Source organism: Pseudophryne corroboree, chromosome 8 (genome assembly GCF_028390025.1).
Source record: "Pseudophryne corroboree isolate aPseCor3 chromosome 8, aPseCor3.hap2, whole genome shotgun sequence".
Classification (NCBI taxonomy): Eukaryota; Metazoa; Chordata; class Amphibia; order Anura; family Myobatrachidae; genus Pseudophryne; species Pseudophryne corroboree.
In genome coordinates this window covers 64,249,860-64,269,353 of record NC_086451.1, presented here as the reverse complement: position 1 = coordinate 64,269,353, position 19,494 = coordinate 64,249,860, and the positions used below count along the sequence as shown (strand labels likewise).

The 19,494-nt window shown below is 46.1% G+C and overlaps 1 protein-coding gene across 2 annotated transcripts in view; it reads right to left on the bottom strand.

Annotated features, from left to right (window-relative positions):
• The window catches only part of LOC134948508 (ceramide kinase-like), a 225,073-nt gene that overhangs the window by 53,218 nt on the left and 152,361 nt on the right, over window positions 1-19,494 (bottom strand). The window contains exon 1 of one of the 2 annotated variants that reach the window (XM_063936521.1): window positions 5,581-6,391. The exons of the other annotated variant lie outside the window; for it this stretch is intronic. Within the exon in view, the coding sequence (XP_063792591.1) occupies window positions 5,581-5,701 (121 nt within the window). The 5' untranslated portion in view covers window positions 5,702-6,391. Of the gene's footprint in view, window positions 1-5,580; window positions 6,392-19,494 lie in introns of those variants that run through there. 2 annotated transcript variants of the gene reach the window in all.

Sequence of the window (19,494 nt, the reverse complement as noted above, 5' to 3'; positions counted from 1 at the left end):
TTTTCAGTCTATTCTGAACACCTCACACCTCACAATATTATTTTTAGTCCTAAAATTTGCACCGAGGTCGCTGGATGACTAAGCTAAGCGACCCTAGTGGCCGACACAAACACCTGGCCCATCTAGGAGTGGCACTGCAGTGTCACGCAGGATGGCCCTTCCAAAAAACACTCCCCAAACAGCACATGACGCAAAGAAAAAAAGAGGCGCAATGAGGTAGCTGTGTGAGTAAGCTAAGCGACCCTAGTGGCCGACACAAACACCTGGCCCATCTAGGAGTGGCACTGCAGTGTCACGCAGGATGGCCCTTCCAAAAAACACTCCCCAAACAGCACATGACGCAAAGAAAAAAAGAGGCGCAATGAGGTAGCTGTGTGAGTAAGATAAGCGACCCTAGTGGCCGACACAAACACCTGGCCCATCTAGGAGTGGCACTGCAGTGTCACGCAGGATGGCCCTTCCAAAAAACACTCCCCAAACAGCACATGACGCAAAGAAAAAAAGAGGCGCAATGAGGTAGCTGTGTGAGTAAGATAAGCGACCCTAGTGGCCGACACAAACACCTGGCCCATCTAGGAGTGGCACTGCAGTGTCACGCAGGATGGCCCTTCCAAAAAACACTCCCCAAACAGCACATGACGCAAAGAAAAAAAGAGGCGCAATGAGGTAGCTGTGTGAGTAAGATAAGCGACCCTAGTGGCCGACACAAACACCTGGCCCATCTAGGAGTGGCACTGCAGTGTCACGCAGGATGGCCCTTCCAAAAAACACTCCCCAAACAGCACATGACGCAAAGAAAAAAAGAGGCGCAATGAGGTAGCTGTGTGAGTAAGATAAGCGACCCTAGTGGCCGACACAAACACCTGGCCCATCTAGGAGTGGCACTGCAGTGTCACGCAGGATGGCCCTTCCAAAAAACACTCCCCAAACAGCACATGACGCAAAGAAAAAAAGAGGCGCAATGAGGTAGCTGTGTGAGTAAGCTAAGCGACCCTAGTGGCCGACACAAACACCTGGCCCATCTAGGAGTGGCACTGCAGTGTCACGCAGGATGGCACTTCAAAAAAATAGTCCCCAAACAGCACATGATGCAGAGAAAAAAAGAGGCGCAATGAGGTAGCTGTGTGACTAAGCTAAGCCACCCAAGTGGCCGACACAAACACCTGGCCCATCTAGGAGTGGCACTGCAGTTTTCTAGCGAGAGGATGAGTGCTTCCATCCTCATGTGAAGCTGAACCACTAGCCATGAACATAGGCCAGGGCCTCAGCCGTTCCTTGCCACTCCGTGTGGTAAATGGCATATTGGCAAGTTTACGCTTCTCCTCCGACAATTTTATTTTAGATTTTTGAGTCCTTTTTTTACTGATATTTGGTGTTTTGGATTTTACATGCTCTGTACTATGACATTGGGCATCGGCCTTGGCAGACGACGTTGCTGGCATTTCATCGTCTCGGCCATGACTAGTGGCAGCAGCTTCAGCACGAGGTGGAAGTCGATCTTGATCTTTCCCTATTTTTGGAACCTCAACATTTTTGTTCTCCATATTTTAATAGGCACAACTAAAAGGCACCTCAGGTAAACAATGGAGATGGATGGATACTAGTATACTTATGGATGACGAGCGACTGCCGACACAGAGGTAGCTACAGCCGTGGACTACAGTACTGTGTCTGCTGCTAATATAGACTGGATGATAATGAGATAAAATTAAAATATATATATATATATATCACACTAGTACTGCAGCCGGACAGGTATATATTATGTAATGACGGACCTGCTGGACACTGTCTGTCAGACTCAGCACTGCAGACTCCTAAAGTAAGCTACTAGTATCAAGAAGATAGAAAAAAAAAAAAAACCACGGGTAGGTGGTATACAATTATGGATGGACGAGCGACTGCCGACACAGAGGTAGCTACAGCCGTGGACTACCGTACTGTGTCTGCTGCTAATATAGACTGGATGATAATGAGATAAAATTAAAATATATATATATATATCACACTAGTACTGCAGCCGGACAGGTATATATTATGTAATGACGGACCTGCTGGACACTGTCTGCAGAATGCGTTTATAAAAAAAAACACCACACGACGAGTGTTTAACTTTTTCAGGCAGACAATCACAATACTGGTGGTCAGTGGTCACTGGTCAGTCACACTGGCAGTGGCACTCTGGCAGCAAAAGTGTGCACTGTACTTAAAATATGTACTCCTGCTATAACTGCTCCCCAGTCTCCCCCACAATTAAGCTGTGTGAGCAGTGAGCACTCAGCACAGTCAGATAATGATATACAGTATTACATATGATGCAGCACACTGGGCTGAGCACAGATATGGTATGTGACTGTGTCACACTGTGTATCGTTTTTTTTCAGGCAGAGAACGGATTAATTAAACTGGTGGTCACTGGTCACACTATCAGCAGCAAGTAGTACTCCTCCTAATAATATGCTCCCCAAAATTTGTGTCTCTCTCTAGTACTCTAGTCTAAACGGAGAGGACGCCAGCCACGTCCTCTCCCTATCAATCTCAATGCACGTGTGAAAATGGCGGCGACGCGCGGCTCCTTATATAGAATCCGAGTCTCGCGATAGAATACGAGCCTCGCGAGAATCCGACAGCGGGATGATGACGTTCGGGCGCGCTCGGGTTAACCGAGCAAGGCGGGAAGATCCGAGTCGCTCGGCCCCGTGTAAAAAAACCTGAAGTTCGGGCGGGTTCGGATTCCGAGGAACCGAACCCGCTCATCTCTAACTTTACATACGTCCAACATTCTGTACCTGTCACAGCATTTACCCCTAGTTGTTAGACAGAAAACATCACTTTTCTCATAGGGGAGCTCAGCTGGAGACCATTGGATAGAACTTTTTTCAGCACATGACAGGAAGGATGAGAATGATGGAGATAAAATACAAAGGCGTGGGGCAATTAACATAAATAAATGAATAAGTATATCTAAAGCATGGTCTTCTGTAGGGGTTTGGTATCGATATCCCAGCTGTCGGAATCCCGACGCCGGGATCCCGACCGCCGGAATGCTGGCAGCGGGGCAAGTGCAAGCCCCTTGCGGGCTTGCCACGCTGTGGGCACAGTGGCACGTGTAGCGCTATTTATTCTCCCTTGAGGTATGCTGAGCGTCGGGATCTCGACAGCTGGAATATTGAATGCCTCCCCTTGTGTAGACATGCTAACTGTACAGTGGATTCAGACATTATGCGGGCTCACATGACACTAGGGTCACCCGATCACCCCTTTCATAAGGGACACATCTGTTACACAGGTACACAAAACTTGTGTAATTCATGTGTGTCCCTTATTACAGGCACTTCGCAGGTCACATGATAGGGAAATCCATTCTATACAATAAACCTATGTTTAAATGCAGACTATAAATTCTCTGGGAACGAATGACATCACTGAGAATATTTGTGCCTGTTTCTAGTCTGCATTGGAACAGCGAGCACATCTCAAATAGTAGCAGCTTAGCTCGTACAAAACATCTCAGACAATTGTGTAACGAACTTCAGTCATTTACGCCACAAATCGTGTATCAGTTAGATGATCCTGCTAGATACATTTGATAATATTGTGGTGCCCATAACAACAATTTGAAGGGGTCCCCACTCAAATGCTTCTAGAGAACTAGCTCTCTCCGCAGCAGTTGTGCATTTTATGCCTCATAGTAGTGCCCTATTTCACACTATGTCAATTACTGCCAGCCCTCAGTTCATAGTATGCCACAGTGTGCCCAGTTCATAATATGCCACAGTGTGCCCAGTTCATAGTATGCCACAGTGTGCCCAGTTCATAGTATGCCACAGTGTGCCCAGTTCATAGTATGCCACATTGTAGTTCGGCCACGTCACATTATGTCACCTTCATTGGCGTTTCTATAATGGGTGCAATGTGAGCGGTCCAGGGGGCCCCACACCAAACACATTGCACCTACATTTTAATACTTACCTTTCCAGAGTACAGCATTGGGTGCTGCAGCCGCAGCGAAAATCGCAGCCAAAATGGGCGCTGCGCATGCACAGTAGTGAATTTGGTCTCCGGAACATAACAGGCGCCATGTTTCTGGAGATCTGCGCATACACAGTAGACTGCAGCATGATGCTGGAGACTACTGCATCGTGCAGTGGACGGCGCCCACCCGGAGTCTCCTTTGTTAAAATGCCCCATATCACATTATAGTGCCCTCAGTTTACATTATGCATGTGATAGAGGGGTGACTCTTTAGTTGGCGGCTTGTCTGTTTGTATTCTTCCTAAGGGGCCTGCGCAGATGTGACCTCAGGGTACAGTGGGAGGAGCGTCACTGTCTCTCCCTGCAGCTTTCAACGCCGTCAGCTGCAGACACCCCCTGTAGTTACCTTCTGGGCCTACTAATGAATTAGAACTAATATACTACAATATTCAAGTCAACATGACGTCACAATTATATAATATACATGTAAGCAACTGATTTAAAATGGATATAGTGCGGGATGTACTAAAGCTGAAAATGTGGCCAAAACTCTGAAAGTCCTGTTTTAGTAGTTTTGGATGCATTGCCATATGTAGCAAGCTCCAGAATGTGACACATTCCGGAGCTTGGATCCGGTGGGTTACACCATCTTCACGTGCCGCTACCCTACCAAAGCCTATTAACTTCTATTCACATTTTCCCCTGAGAGGTATCCAATTGGATCTCTCCCAGCACCCTCTGTGACAGTCTCTTCACTCTGAAAACCAGGGAAAAACGGAGGTCCTTCTATGGCAAACGACAGCTCTTATCTGGAAAGCTGTCCTTTGCGATTCTAAAGGCATTTTTAAGTACATACCGTCATTATTACCGCCGGTATATACCCGATAAGTAGTGGGATGTATCACACTGTGGATGCGATGCTTAGTACATCCCACCCATTAAGCCTCCCCCTGACATTACAGGCAAGGAGTCCCGATATCTTTATCCCAAACATCTAAACTTTTACCAGGTTTCATTTTAGAACTGGCTGTATTTGCCGTTAGTATCACAGCCACTCACTGGCGCTGACATCTGTGTGTTTCCTATCACAGAACTGCAGATTGCTTTGTGTGGACTGTTTGCAGATGTAGGTGGTTGCCTGATATTCTGAAATTGCCCTTTGTACTTACCAACAATGTAAATTCCACTGCTCACCTCACTAATTGCACTCCCTAGCTCTGATTAATGATCTGCTGGAGTCTCAAGAGGATAAGTGTCTGGTGATGCACAAAGAACATGACAATGCTGCGTATGACAGAGAGGTAATACTTGTGGTATACAGACTGAAGACATCTCAGGTCTCACAATGAGGGTTCTGGCGCAGTGACTAGGGAAAAGGTACAGGAAGGGGCAATACAGAGGACAATTACCCCCTCTCTCCAGTCATCTTTCCACCAGACCCGTAGAACGTGAAATTAGGAACAATCACTAATAATTTTGCACAATAACTTTAGTCTACTTTTAGTAATAATCCATCTACACTATATTAACTCTTAGGGGTACAGTCTTGGTCTGCTACTACCATACTGTCTGTACTGTAGACACCCTTCCCATCATCTCACTTACGTTTCTGCCTCCATGTCCACTTCTTGCTAAAGGTCCAACTCAGACTCCTGTGCTCTAGTGTCACCATAACTTCTGTGCTCTGCAGCTTCAGCAAACACATGAGATTGTCCTTCTCCATCATACGTGTTGTATGTGACACAGAGCAGAGTGCAGTAGAATCTTCTCTTCCAGGCGATGGGGACTTGGCATGCTACCCTCTCCCTATGTATAGTACAGTGTGCCACCTGATGTGTGCCCCTGTATAGCCTCAGTACAGGGACTGTGCCAGAGCACCGGCTCTGCTGTCCTCTCCCCTGGCTGCTGCTGGAAAATAGTGTCACTGAGAGCAGCAATCCAAGGCTGTCCAACAAGTTCTGCCTCCAGCTCCTTCCTCCTCCTCCTCCCATCAGTTTCCTGGGAGCGCTTGCAGGGTGCACACTCTCCTCTATTGTTTAACCCAAGCACAGCTCTGTGTAAGGAGATGATTACATTAAGAGCTGCATTTGAATAGAGGTGTTTGTGAATGCATTAAAAAAACACAGACATAGCCTGACACTCCTTTGAAGATGACAGGAAACCGTTGATTATAATGGTTTGTTGATTATAATGCTTCTAATAAATGTTAGCTGAATTACGTGTATTACTGTAACTTAGTCAATGCAGCGAAAAGTGATCTGAGCGCGGACCTACTGTACGAGGCTTACGTCTGGGCCACAAACATGGGTCACTGCGTGTTATATGGGGCAACCAGCTGATATATTAATTACTAGGTCTGTTGCCCCCATTTTCTGGGAGGGGAGAGCCAAGGGTCTACATGTCGCCATGCAGACTACCTGCCCTCGCGAACCCCATTCCGTTAGTCGGCTGCATAAACTGAGGCTTACTCAGCTGGTCATCTGCGTGAACATTGCGACTATGTTGAATCCCAGCTTGTGACGTCGGTCACAGTGCTGGGATCGCAGCTACAGTACATGCAGGAGGTGTCACTTCTACTGAGACCTTCTCTTATATGTCCCGGCTTCACATCGGACAGAAATTCAAAGCTGCTTACAAGCGGAATTTAATTTCCATCCATCTCTGGAACAGGCCCTATGTTTTGAGAACAGTGAGACACGACGATTTCATTTTTGTGGCACAAGACCTCTGAAATGAAATAAAGGGTTGAAGTGGGTATATTTTCTGGTGTGTTTCTTGTGGCGAATTGTGTACTAGACAAGAGGTGGAAATCATGTCCTTTTCTGGTAATGAGACCTAGTGTTGCTCCTACATGTAGCACTTTGGCTGTGAAGCATCGTTCCACTTTTACAGCACCATGCACCTCTCCAAAAAGCCTGCGACAGGCCCAACGTAACTCCAGGCGCACTCGTTTATACTGGGGCGTGTACTAGGCTCAGCTGTTTTGTAGTGTCCTCCTGAGTAATGACTAATGTCCATCTACAAACCTCTGCCAGGTGCCATCAGGAGCAAGAAGAGCCTCTGTACGTCAAGCACCAGGCCAACAACATTCTGAATGAATTTCTTACAGCACTTAGCCCAAAATTGATTTCTCAGTATTCAGTGAAGTTATCCTGTAAGGGGCACGGTTCAATTCGGAGCAATGGCCCAATTCAGAGATCCACTATGACAATTTTGTATGGAGTGAAACGATTTTTTTGCCACTGCACATAAGTCGCACTGTACATATGTCACCGCCCCTTAGGGGGTGGAAAGAAGTCAGGGATCTCCGTTGCAGGAAGATTTCCTGGCCTCTACAACGGGCAGCTTGCACGACACCTATGGTGCCGTAAGCCGTCTGAAGGTGACAGAGATCTGATGCTTGGTCCTAGGACTCAGGTCGGATCACTACTGCATAAGGAGGCGTCTGCTTGTAACCGATGCCTCTGGCTGCATCACCAAGTCCAACATTATCCATTTTACCAAGTACCCGTATGAAGGTGCAAGGTAAAATTAGTAATTCTGTGTCTGTAATGTGACAACGGTAAGAATGTTCCCACGCCGTCTCCACGGCACATCGCTTCATCGCAGATAATCGTGACTGGCCTATATATGACTATCAGAAAAGTTTATGGTTTAAAATATCTAAGAAATTATTACCTAAAATGAACCGTGGAACCAACAAGTCACCCTGTGCCCCCACGCACAGGAATCCCTCACACATACAAGCACCCACACAGTGAGACCCCCACATAGCTAGATCACCAGCGTGGGAGGGCACTGGGGCAGAACTGTGGTTTCTCTGTGGCATAATGTGAACTGGCGGCACTACAGAGGTTTTGGGTTGTTTTTGTTTACACATTTGTATTGCTGGTAGGGTTTATACATTACATACTTCCCAACTTTTAGTTTTGTTGAAGCGGGACTCCTCTGCACAGCAAAGCCGCACCCGCCCTAATGGGGGTGTGGCTTTGGCAAAAGGGGGCATGACTTTACGGAAATGTCGACCACCTGCCACGTCATCCATTTACCTCACTTAGGGAGCATGCCCTATGACCTGCTAGCATGCCCCCAGTCCCTCTGTATCCTGTGAATAGAAACTGTGCACATGTGCCAGGGGTTCTCCCAACTGCCCCCCCCCCCCCCCACACACACACACACACACACACTGTGGGACACTGCGACTTGCGGGTGGGACAGTTCCAAAAAAACTGGACTGTCCCACAGAAATCGTGACAGTTGGGAGGTATGCATTATACTTTTTCATAAAATCACCAGTAGATCATATCGACAATTATTTTTTATAGGGGCCCCCACAAGTTACCCTCGGGCCCCAATAAACCTTAACCAAGCCCTGGACTCATGAAATTAGGGCCACAGAAAAGAGCAGTTCTATGGCCACGTCTACAAAGCAGCTGCAAGGACAGCAGATAAGGAGTGTGGCAAAGCTTTGGGTTAAACAGAAGGACTGCAGTTGTTCTCCTGTTGGAAGGTAATGTGCTAAGTGGCAGTGCTGACACCGCAGACATCCTGTTACAGGTGAGCGCCGAGCTTACATCAGGTAAAGGGGAGGTAACGGATTTTCCTCTTTTGTCTCTCTGCATCTGGAAGGTGTTAACAGGACATTTATTGTTCAGCACTGTGATTCTCCACAACAACTGTTCCATGACGTCCAACTGACGCTAGGAAATAGACAGAGGTGTCAAAGGTGCTATTGCTACAAGGTGTGGAACAGTGATCAGATTTCTGCTGATGTTTGCAGAGATGTTAGAACTCTGTGTGTATAATTGGATTCGCACATAAATAGTTGCAGTATTTAAAGATAAAATCCAGACGTCTTTTGTGTTTTCTATTTGGCACCATTCTTTTTTTTAAATATATCTTTTTATTTGAATGTACTTTTTTTTAAGATATCCAGTTTGTTCATTGTAGAGAGGGTAGGCCTAGGACCGCCTTTGTATGCATCAAGGGCCCTGATTCAGACCCTGTAATGCTGATGTTCACGAGGTTGAGCGCTCTCATGCTACTGTCCTAAAAATGTGCATGGCGCACCACAGAGGGTACACACAGAGGTGCACTTGTGATTACATAGCATCCTAGCGCTGCAACCGACATCGCAAGCTGGGATCCAACATCGCGACCACGTTCACGCAGACGGCCAGCTGAGCAAGCCTGGGAGGTGACACACAGACCCTTGAGTCTCCCCGTAAACGCACGGCTCCCCCCCGCCCCCTTCCCACCCTCTCAATGGAGCGCTTGTGACTCAGACAGGAGCAGATGTGAAGGCGACATCACAAGGCCCGTTTTGTGCTAGATTTGATTTGAGGAGGTGCAGACTGTTCACTTTACTTGCCGCTTTCTGGTGTCCCCTTCCGCTGACAAGAGCTGAAGGGGAAGATGAGAGAGGGCCGCATCCATGCGGTGCTGACAATGGCTTGTCAGCACACTGAGCGGAGATCCCCGTTTCACAATGGCCACGATGGTGCTATCACATGCCATCCCCACGCCCCAGCACCGCCCACTTCTACAGTGCCCCCCCTCAGTGCCGACTTGGAGGGTGCAGCCCAAAGAACGTCAAGAATGGCCTAAAATTATCTATTCATCACTATACTGAGGATGGAGGTCAATGAAGACAAAATGGGCATATGGTCTGATCTGGCCTAGTTACTTATGGTCACAGACTCCACTGGTGAAGGAACTATACAGCACTTTTCCACACTGGTTGCTGCTGGGTTATATCTACTGTGATGCTGCCCAGCCCCTTTGTCTGTACGTGCAGCTTGGGGAATACAGCACTTCCTCAAACTCAAAGCTTAGCTTATATGACCTTCGGACATCAAGATATTTATTTATTACCAGTTATTTATATAGCACACACGTATACTGTAGCGCTTTACAGAGAATATTTGTCAATTCACATATGTCCCAGTGACGCTTACAATCTATATTCTCTACCACATATGCATGCTCACCAGGGGCGGGATGTACTAAGCGGAAAATGCGGTAAACCCCCTGTTTACCGCATTTTCCTGATGTACTAACCCCCGTCCAACAGGTCAGCGCCGCGGCGGGGTTCGCCAGCTTTAGCTGGCGATAGTCCATAGAAGCCTATGGGCTTCTCTCCGCGGCGCTGTGTGAGGGATCCGATCGGATCCCTCCCAGCATGCCCTGCGGCCGTCCCCGTCACCCCGTGCATGCGCAGACTGACTTCTGGGGCCGAATCCCGGAAGTCAGGCTGCCACTGTGCATCGCAGAGGACCACTCTTATCGGAAGAGCTGTCCTCCGCAATGCTGATCGCATATGTTAGTACATATGCGATCAGCATCGTGGCTCAGGGCAGCGATGTACATTAGTACATCCCGCCCAAGGTGAGGTAAATGGCTCAGGAGGCACTGGCTAGTACCTCAGCCAGATTTACACACAATATATGAGCCAAGGGGTACATGTGGGCATTATGGCCCTCATTCCGAGTTGATCGCTAAGAGTCATCGCATCGCAAATGTACGAAATGTAAGTATCTGCGCATGCGCAAATGCGTGATTACGCATGCGCGAGTACATACGTACGACAACTGTGCAAAATTACTCAGAAAAAATAAAGCCGTAACTGCCAAACGAAAACGAGGAGTGGCGTGGGCGTGGCGGAGGCGAGACTTCGCAATGCTCCGACAAGGGCGTGAAAGTGGGCGTACAGTGTGGGAGTATTCAACTCGCAATGGGCGTGTTTTTCGCAAATAAACATTGTCGCTGTTAAAACTAACATAGGAAACCGTAGCAACATTCACGCAGCAGCAGAGTAGGTCTGCAGTTACTCTACATTTGCGAAGTACTGGTACAAGTGTGTATGCAGTAATTAGCAGTTAATTGGATATCACATTCATCTGATGTCCAATTACTTGTTAATTAATGAGCAGATGAAAGTTACCAACCAGCAATTGTCTGAACACACATTACATGTTTAGTCTACTCACATAGAAATCTCACACACTGCCAAATAAGGGTGTTTATTTTTTTTTAAATTGTTGTGTAAGCCTTTTTAAAACTTGTTTTAATGTGTGTAAGACTCCCAAATACAAGCAAATGAAAATATTTGTGAAAGTGTTTGAAATCTGCAAAATTGTTTAAAAATAAACCAACACCAACATAATGCAGCATACACTTTAATTTAGGCTTAAAAGTCACAATAATATTTGATTATAATATCTGACAATGTTTGAAATGATGTCCTGTTGACCCTAGATATTTATAAAAAGCGTTGTGTCTGTTTACTTAATATGGACATTAAAGTGTGGTGCAAAGCATACCTTTTTTTTTTTTTTTTTTTTTTTTTCAATTTTTAAGGAGAATTAGCAGATTGGTCTACAAGTGTCTATATGCTGACCTAATCTTTCTGGAACTGCATTACCTGGAAGAAACTGCTCAAATTTTTGAAATATATTTTTTATTACTATATAATTTTTTGACAACATTTAAACATGGCTCCACATGAGTCGCACAGGCAGAGATGGACCAAGCAGCAAGCAGATGGCACTGACAATCATTAGATAGCAGAACTCAGTACTCTGCAAAAGTCTGCTTCTGACAAAAGTATATTTTTAAAGCATAAATAAAACATGACACACCCTGCCACACACACATTTTAAACCAAATGAGAAAGAATTAGGATCCACCACACAAACACAACAATACATAGCACACTAGTAAGAGGAAGATGGCTCTGGTGTTTATACACATAAACTCACAGGCTACAATACATCCAAACAGAAAGAATACATTTCACTAAGAGGGAGTTATCCATTCTGGTCACACAAGCCAACTCCAAAAATACAGAGAGGCAACATCAAAAACATGGGTGCTGCCCATCTGGAGAGACATCATTTTCTTCTTTTTCTCCCCGCCTGAGGCTGTTCTTCTTTGGAAGGTCTGCCCAGTGGGCTGTTCTTCCTGGGCAGGGGCAGGGGAGGGAGCCGATGTGGGTGGCTCTCTGCCACTGTGGGCAAGGGAGACAGCGATGGCCTGGAGCCCTTGCAAGATGTTATTTGCAAGGGTTTGGAATGAGGAGGCAAGTTGTTCTTGGCCCTGCCTGATCTCTGCCAGACCTTGGCAGAGTTGAGCAACACCTTGCTCAACACAGGTTCGGTGCTCAGTGAGCCGGACAGCTATCTGGCTTACCTCCCGGATGACCCCGTCTTGAAACCGATTTAGGCTCTCACCATACCTAGCGATTTCAAGCAGGATCTCCGGGATAGCAGAGGGTTGGGTGGGGGGGCCAGTAGGAACCTGCAGAGGTGGGATTTGTTGGCCCACACTGCCAGACTCACTAGGTCCCTCCACCTCAGCCTCAACCACATAACCGTCCTGTGACTCAAACGGATCACCCCCCTGTGCTGTGTTTTGTGGCAAGCAAATAGAAGAATGTGTGGGAAAAAAGTAGGATACAAAATTAGTTTATTATTATAAATACTGTCAAAATTACAGACAACTAAATGTGTAAACTTACCTTCCAAGTCATGTCCCGTCAGGATCTCAGGCAGGTCCGTGTCCATATGAGACACCCCTTGGCCCTCATAACTGACACAGGGCATCGCCATCTCCTCCAAGTCAGTATACTCCACAGCGACAGGTGCTCCTCCACCTGTAGCCCTTGAGGCATTCCACTCCGCAGCCCTCTTTGCCTTAAGGCGGGATTTGAAGTCGGCCCACCTACATATGTATTGTGAAAGAGGGACAAAGTAGAGTCTTATTATTTGTCTAAGCTAATATATAGGACACGTGTTCTGCTTGTGTTTGCTAGACATAACATCACATGTAACTACATTTTTTAGTCAACTTAGCACAGAAAAAGGACTGTCAATATGCACTTACCGTCGTCTCACTTCCTGTGATGTTCTGACGACAGAGCCAACTTCATTCACAGATTTTGTGATGTCTCTCCAGATTCGTTCTTTTGAAGCAGCCCCCATGTTTTTTGGCCCTCTATGGATTTTGGACATGGCCTGCGTGACCAAGACACGCAACTCCCTCTTAGTGAATGCAGGCTGTCTTTTCTTCCGTCTGGAGGTAGCCTGTGAGGTTTCTTGTTGTTCATCACCATCTTCCTCCTCACTAGCAGCTTCTGTCTGTTGTGTTTGTGTGGCTAAAGCCAATTCTCCCTCAGTTTGGTCACTTTGTGTGTGTGGCAGAGTATCCCCAGTCAATTGTTGTGGTTCAGAAGCAGACATTTGCAGAGTACTAGGTCCTGCCTCTTCAACATCCGCAGAGGCGTATTCCAGCATGCGCCGTTGGCAATCTATGCGTCTTTTCCGCAATGCCATCTCCTGCTCTGCAATGCGGTCCATCTCTGCTGCGATTTGCTCACGAGAAGCCATGTTTGTGATGACGTGTGTACGCCGAGGTGTGTGCTTATATACCTACGTGCGTATCGTTAATTCACACAGGTGTACACTGTTAATCTGATTAATGATTGCACTGCTTATTTAAGGGCCTACTTTGCACGCTGTGAGTGTAGGTAGTTTGGAGTTTCACTTGAGTTTGTTGGCTTGTGCGTGAAGGTGCTATAGGAATTTGCAGAGTGAGTAATTGTCAAGCATACATTTGTCCTTTCGTTTGCGTTTTGAGTATAGACATTTTTTTGTTGCGTTTTTTCGTTTGTGAGTATTCTGGAAATCTTCTTGGTAATTTTTTGAATTCAAAGTTTTTTTTTTTTGTTTTTTTTTAATTTTTATTTAAAAACACATAGTAGCAAATTATACTTACCGATAATTTCATTTCTTCAAGATACTCCATGGCAGCCATTACTCTGGGATTTATCCCTACTCCTAGATTTTAGACAGGAAGTTTTTTCTATTTTAGGCTCCGCCCCCTCAGGGAATATAGGTCCGTCCGCCTCTGGCTTCCCCAGTCTTTGAGTGTCTCCTTGACGGAGCCTGAGAAAAAACAAAGATATATTGAGGTGGGAAAAACTAGGCTGCCATGGAGTATCTTGAAGAAATGAAATTATCGGTAAGTATAATTTGCTACTTTCTTCTACGCTACTCCATGGCAGCCATTACTCTGGGATATACCAAAGCATACTAGTAGGGAGGGAAATAAACCACACAGAACCCAAATGATGCTTAAAGTAAATTTTATGCAGTTGCTTCCTTCAGTACTGCTTCTCCAAAGTGACCACCAGAGACATCTAAGCCATAGTGTCTGGTGAATGTATGGATGGACGACCACGTTGCTGCCGCACATATCTCTTTAATCGACACCTGCGCCTTCCTTGCCCAGGATGTAGACATAGCCCTCGTAGAATGTGCCTTAATGTGGTCTGGAACTGGTCGGCCATTCTCTTGATAGGTGAATGCAATCAATTCCGTAATCCACCTAGAGATCGTGTTTTTAGAAGGTGATTCACCTTTCTTGACTCCAGAGTGTAAAACAAACAGATTCTTAACCTTCCGGAAGTCTTTCACTCTCTCCAAATATATGGAGACTGCCCGCAAAACATCCAGCATATGCAGTCTTTCTTCATAATCATCCGTTGGGTATGGAAAGAAAGATGGTAGAATGATTTCTTGACTCATATGGAAGTCTGATACTACTTTTGGTAGAAATTCGGGATTATTCCTCAGTATTATTCTGTCTGGAAGAATCTTCAGGTAGGGTTCCTCAGCCCAAAGAGCCTGTAGTTCCCCGACCCTTTTCGCTGAGGTTATCGCCGTGAGGAAAACTACCTTCCAGGTAAGCATCTTTAAAGGGATTTCCCGCAGAGGTTCGAAGGGTGAATCCATAAGCGTATTCAGAACAAGGTTCAGATCCCAGGTTGGCATAACTGATCTGACTCTGGGACGTTCCCTCTTGATGGCTTGACAGAATCTCTGTATCAAGTTATCCTCTGACAACTTCCTATCCAGCAGTACACTTAAGGCTGATATTTGTACCTTGATGGTTGATACTGCCAAACCCATCTGGAAACCTTCGCTTAAGAACTGCAGTATCTGAGGAACCTCAACCCTAGAGATTTCGGCATCATCTCCCAGCCATTCTCCAAATTTTCTCCACACTCTGTAATAGGATTTCGAAGAGGTGCTTTTTCTTGCCTTCATAAGTAAGGTGACAACCTGTTCTGAAAGGCCTTTAGTTCTCAAGATTGACCTTTCAACTTCCACGCCGTCAAATGAAGACTCTGTGGGTTTGGGTGAAAGACTGGTCCCTGACGTAGTAGCTCTGGTTCTACTGGTAAGACCCATGGACCCTGTATTGCCATTCTGAGTACCGTGGGGAACCACACTCTGTTTGGCCAGTGAGGTAGAATTATTATAACTACCGCTTTCTCCTCTCTGATTTTCCGTAGAACCCGGGGTATCATCGGTAGTGGAGGGAACACATAGCTGAGGCTGAAGTTCCACCTCTGGGAGAGAGCATCTGTCCCGTTGGCATTTGGGGACTGGTACCTTGAAAAGAAATGCCTCACTTTCGTATTCTGGGATGTAGCCATCAGGTCTATCTGAGGGTACCCAAACCTCTGTGTTATCAAGTGGAACACTTGAGGATTTAGCTCCCATTCTCCTGGTAATACCTCGTGTCTGCTCAGGTAATCCGCCACTAGATTGGATTCTCCTGGAACATGAAGGGCTGTTATGGACTTTAGATTTTGTACTGCCCAATCCAAGATCTTCGCTACTTCCAGCCCTAGATCTCGACTTCTGGTGCCTCCTTGTCGGTTTAAATATGCCACGACTGTCACATTGTCCGAGAACACCCTCAGATGAGACTGTACCAGCAGCATCTGAAAACAACATATTGAATTCCACGCTGCTCTCATTTCTCGCTTGTTGGAAGACATGAGTTTTTCTTGGGTGGACCATGACCCCTGGCATGTGTGACTTAACAGATGACCTCCCCAACCTGTGGCACTTGCATCTGTTGTTAAGACAGCGTACTTGGGTTGTGCTAAGGACACCGACCTCTGCCTCAGACTCTGGTCCATCCACCAATCCAGGGACTTCTTTGCTCCTTGAGTAAGGATTATCTTGTGGTCTAGGTCTCTGCCTATACGGACCGCTCTGATTATGTCCCACTGGAACGTTCTCATCTTCCACCTGGCCCAGGGTACTACATCTATTGTAGAAGACAACATCCCCACAAGACGCAGACCCAGACGGAGTGAAATGCTGTCCTCTACCTGAACTAGAGATGAAAGGTCTTGAATCTTTTTGCATCTGTCTTCTGATAATGCCACCGTGTACTTCTTCGAATCTATCCAAACACCTAGGAACTGCAGCCCTTGTGTTGGATCTAGCTTGCTCTTCTTCCAATTTACTAGCCAACCATGAGCTTGAAGAATCTGAAGAGTCTTCTGTACGGCTATTATCAGAGTTGCTTTTGTGTTCGCACAGATCAGCAAGTCGTCCAGGTACGGCCATAATGCTATGCCCATCACTCTCATATGTGCTACTAGAGCTAGAAGCACTTTCGTGAAGACTCTTGGCGAGGAAGACAGGCCGAACGGCAGGCAGGTAAACTGAAGATGTTCTCCAAGGACGTGGAACCTTAGAAACTTCTGGTCGTCCCGGTGAATTGGCACATGAAAGTATGCATCCTTCAGATCTATAGAGGCCATAAAGTCTTCCTGCTTTATCCCTAATAATATGGTCTTCAATGTTTCCATGTGAAACCTTTTCTTTATAAGGAATTTGTTCAAACTTCTTAAATCCAGAATGGCCCTGAATTCGCCTGATGGTTTCTGAATCAGGAACATCCTGGAATAAAAACCTCTTCTCTCTTCTGCCTTCGGCACCTTCACGACTGCCTGTGTTTTGATGAGGTTTTCTATAATACCCTGAAAGGCTATTATCTGTTCTTTTGATGTTAAGCTTTTTGACTTCACAAAATTCCGTCCTACCGGCTTCTTTATGAACTCTATACGGTAACCCTGGGAGATTACCTTTAATACCCAGGCTTCTTGAGTTGATTCCTGCCACTGACCTGCGAATTTCATTAATCTGCCTCCTACTGGCGCAGCATTCTGGGGCACTTTCTTTTCTCTCATATAGTCAGAATTTTCTATTTCCTCTTCTGCCAGACTGACGAAAGGACTGCCTGGTGGTTGTTGAATTGTATCTGCCATACTGCCTACCTGGTCTGTATGACCTGGCCTCTTTAAACTGTTGTTTAGGTGAAGAGGCCCTAAACTTCGTTTTCCTATCAAATGGCAGTTTTGCAGATTTACCGCCTGACATTACACTAATTATGGACTCCAGCTTACTTCCAAAGAGGCGAGATCCTTCATACGGAAGGGCTACCAACCTATTTTTTGAGTGGACATCTGCTGTCCAGGTACGCAGCCACAATGACCTTCTAGCCGCAACACCTGCCGCTAATGATTTTGCTGCATATTCTACCACCTCAAGAGAGGCCTCACACAGGTACTCCACCGCCTTCATCATCACAGTCAGGTCTTTCTGCAGGTGATGTCTTGATACCTGATCCTCCAAGTCACGGTGCAGATTGTTCCCCCAAAGCCTTAGGGTCCTAGTTGTTGACGCCATCGCTACCCCGGCCTTCAGCGTCACTGCTGATGCTTTATGGACCTTTTTCAAGGAACTCTCAACCTTCTTATCCATTGCATCCTTAAGCACCGCACCGTCTTCTAACAGAATTGTGGTTTTGGAAACTACTTCTGCCACAGCTGCATCCACTTTAGGTAATTCACACCACTTAGTGAATTCTGCATCTTGTATCGGAAACATACGTTCCAACCTCTTCATATAATTGAGACGCTTGTCAGCAGTCTGCCACTGCACTGACATGATCTCCTTTAACACCTTATGTACTGGAAAACACCGGCTTTTCTTAATTCTGTCTTCAAACAAAGGATCTTGAGCACCATCCTCCTGTGCTTCATCCTTAATATTTAAAGCTCTATACATATGCTTTAATAAGCCATCCACTATATCCAGATTAAATGACCTATCTGGCTCCTGAGCTTCCTCTGACTCTGCCGGCGAGGGACTATCAGCATAATCCAATACAACAAGACTATCAGAATCCTCAGCAACATCTAGGCTGGTCTGTGACCTGGATCTTTTAGCCCCCTGAAGTTCCTTTAATTCCTCTTTTGTCACAAATGATTTTTTCATCCACTCCATTAGATCCTGGATCTGTTTGGATTGGCCCTGGGATGCTTCACAATCCTCGCATAACTTGCTATGTTTACTTCCAGATATACTCTTTCTACAGCCAGAACAAGTTAAATGATGTTTCTTTTTATGTGTTCTTTTCCTAGGCACATCAGACACACTGCAACCAAAACAGATGATACACTAAGCACCCTAACTATATAAAGTAATAATAAGTGCCCTAAATGAGGCTGCTTACCATTCCTGGGCACATGTAGGCGTGGAGGGGGACATCTCTCTGTCCATGTCTGCAGAATCCTTTCTCCAATATTGCTCCTTGTTAATATTAATAATCCACACTGCTCCTTCACTCTCAGTGGTGGACCGCGCCATTTTTATCCTCCCTTGACTCTCAGCCTCCGGGCGGCGCATGCGCAGACCGATGTACGGCACTTCCGGTTTTCGGCCGCGTACTTCCGCCCGCCGCGTCCAGCGCTGCCATCCAGGCTCAGCGCGACTTCCGCCCTCCAGTCTCCGGCGGTCACCAGCGGCAACAGGCGGGGGGAGCCCACAGCAATCAGTCAGGTACTTCACACTGCCACCAATGTAATATATTCCGTGCAGCAGGATATTATTATGGCTTTCCTTTACCTCCATATTTGTACTGCCACAGGCAGCAATTATTATGGTTTTTCCTTCCAGCATTTGTACTGCCACATGCAGTCATACAATGCTCCTCCATGGTCCTGGGTGCCAAACCCCTTCCAGCCGCGGCTCACAGAGGCGCATTAGGCCGGGAAAAATTCCTGGTAAGCCTCATATTTGAATAAAAATAACAAACGACTACACTGTCACTATCTAAGGAGACAGGAAAAAGACTGGGGAAGCCAGAGGCGGACGGACCTATATTCCCTGAGGGGGCGGAGCCTAAAATAGAAAAAACTTCCTGTCTAAAATCTAGGAGTAGGGATAAATCCCAGAGTAATGGCTGCCATGGAGTAGCGTAGAAGAAATATATTTAGCAAGTCCATTTTTGTAAATAAACCTGTGCTTCTTTGATTTGACTGTCATTTTTGTTCTCTTGTAGGAGTTGTTTTTTGGGTGAGGAAACCCTTGTATATTTTGAGTTTTTGGTGTGCAAGAAAACACAAAAACTTTATTGATTTTGGATCAGGTAAGTGCCCTTTGCCTGTGTTGTTGTTTGTTTGTTTGTTTGTTTGTTTGTTTGAATGGTCTGTATGTTGTTTTTGACTGTCATTTTTGTTCTCTTGTAGGAGTTGTTTTTTGGGTGAGGAAACCCTTGTATATTTTGAGTTTTTGGTGTGCAAGAAAACACAAAAACTTTATTGATTTTGGATCAGGTAAGTGCCCTTTGCCTGTGTTGGTGCCTGTTTGT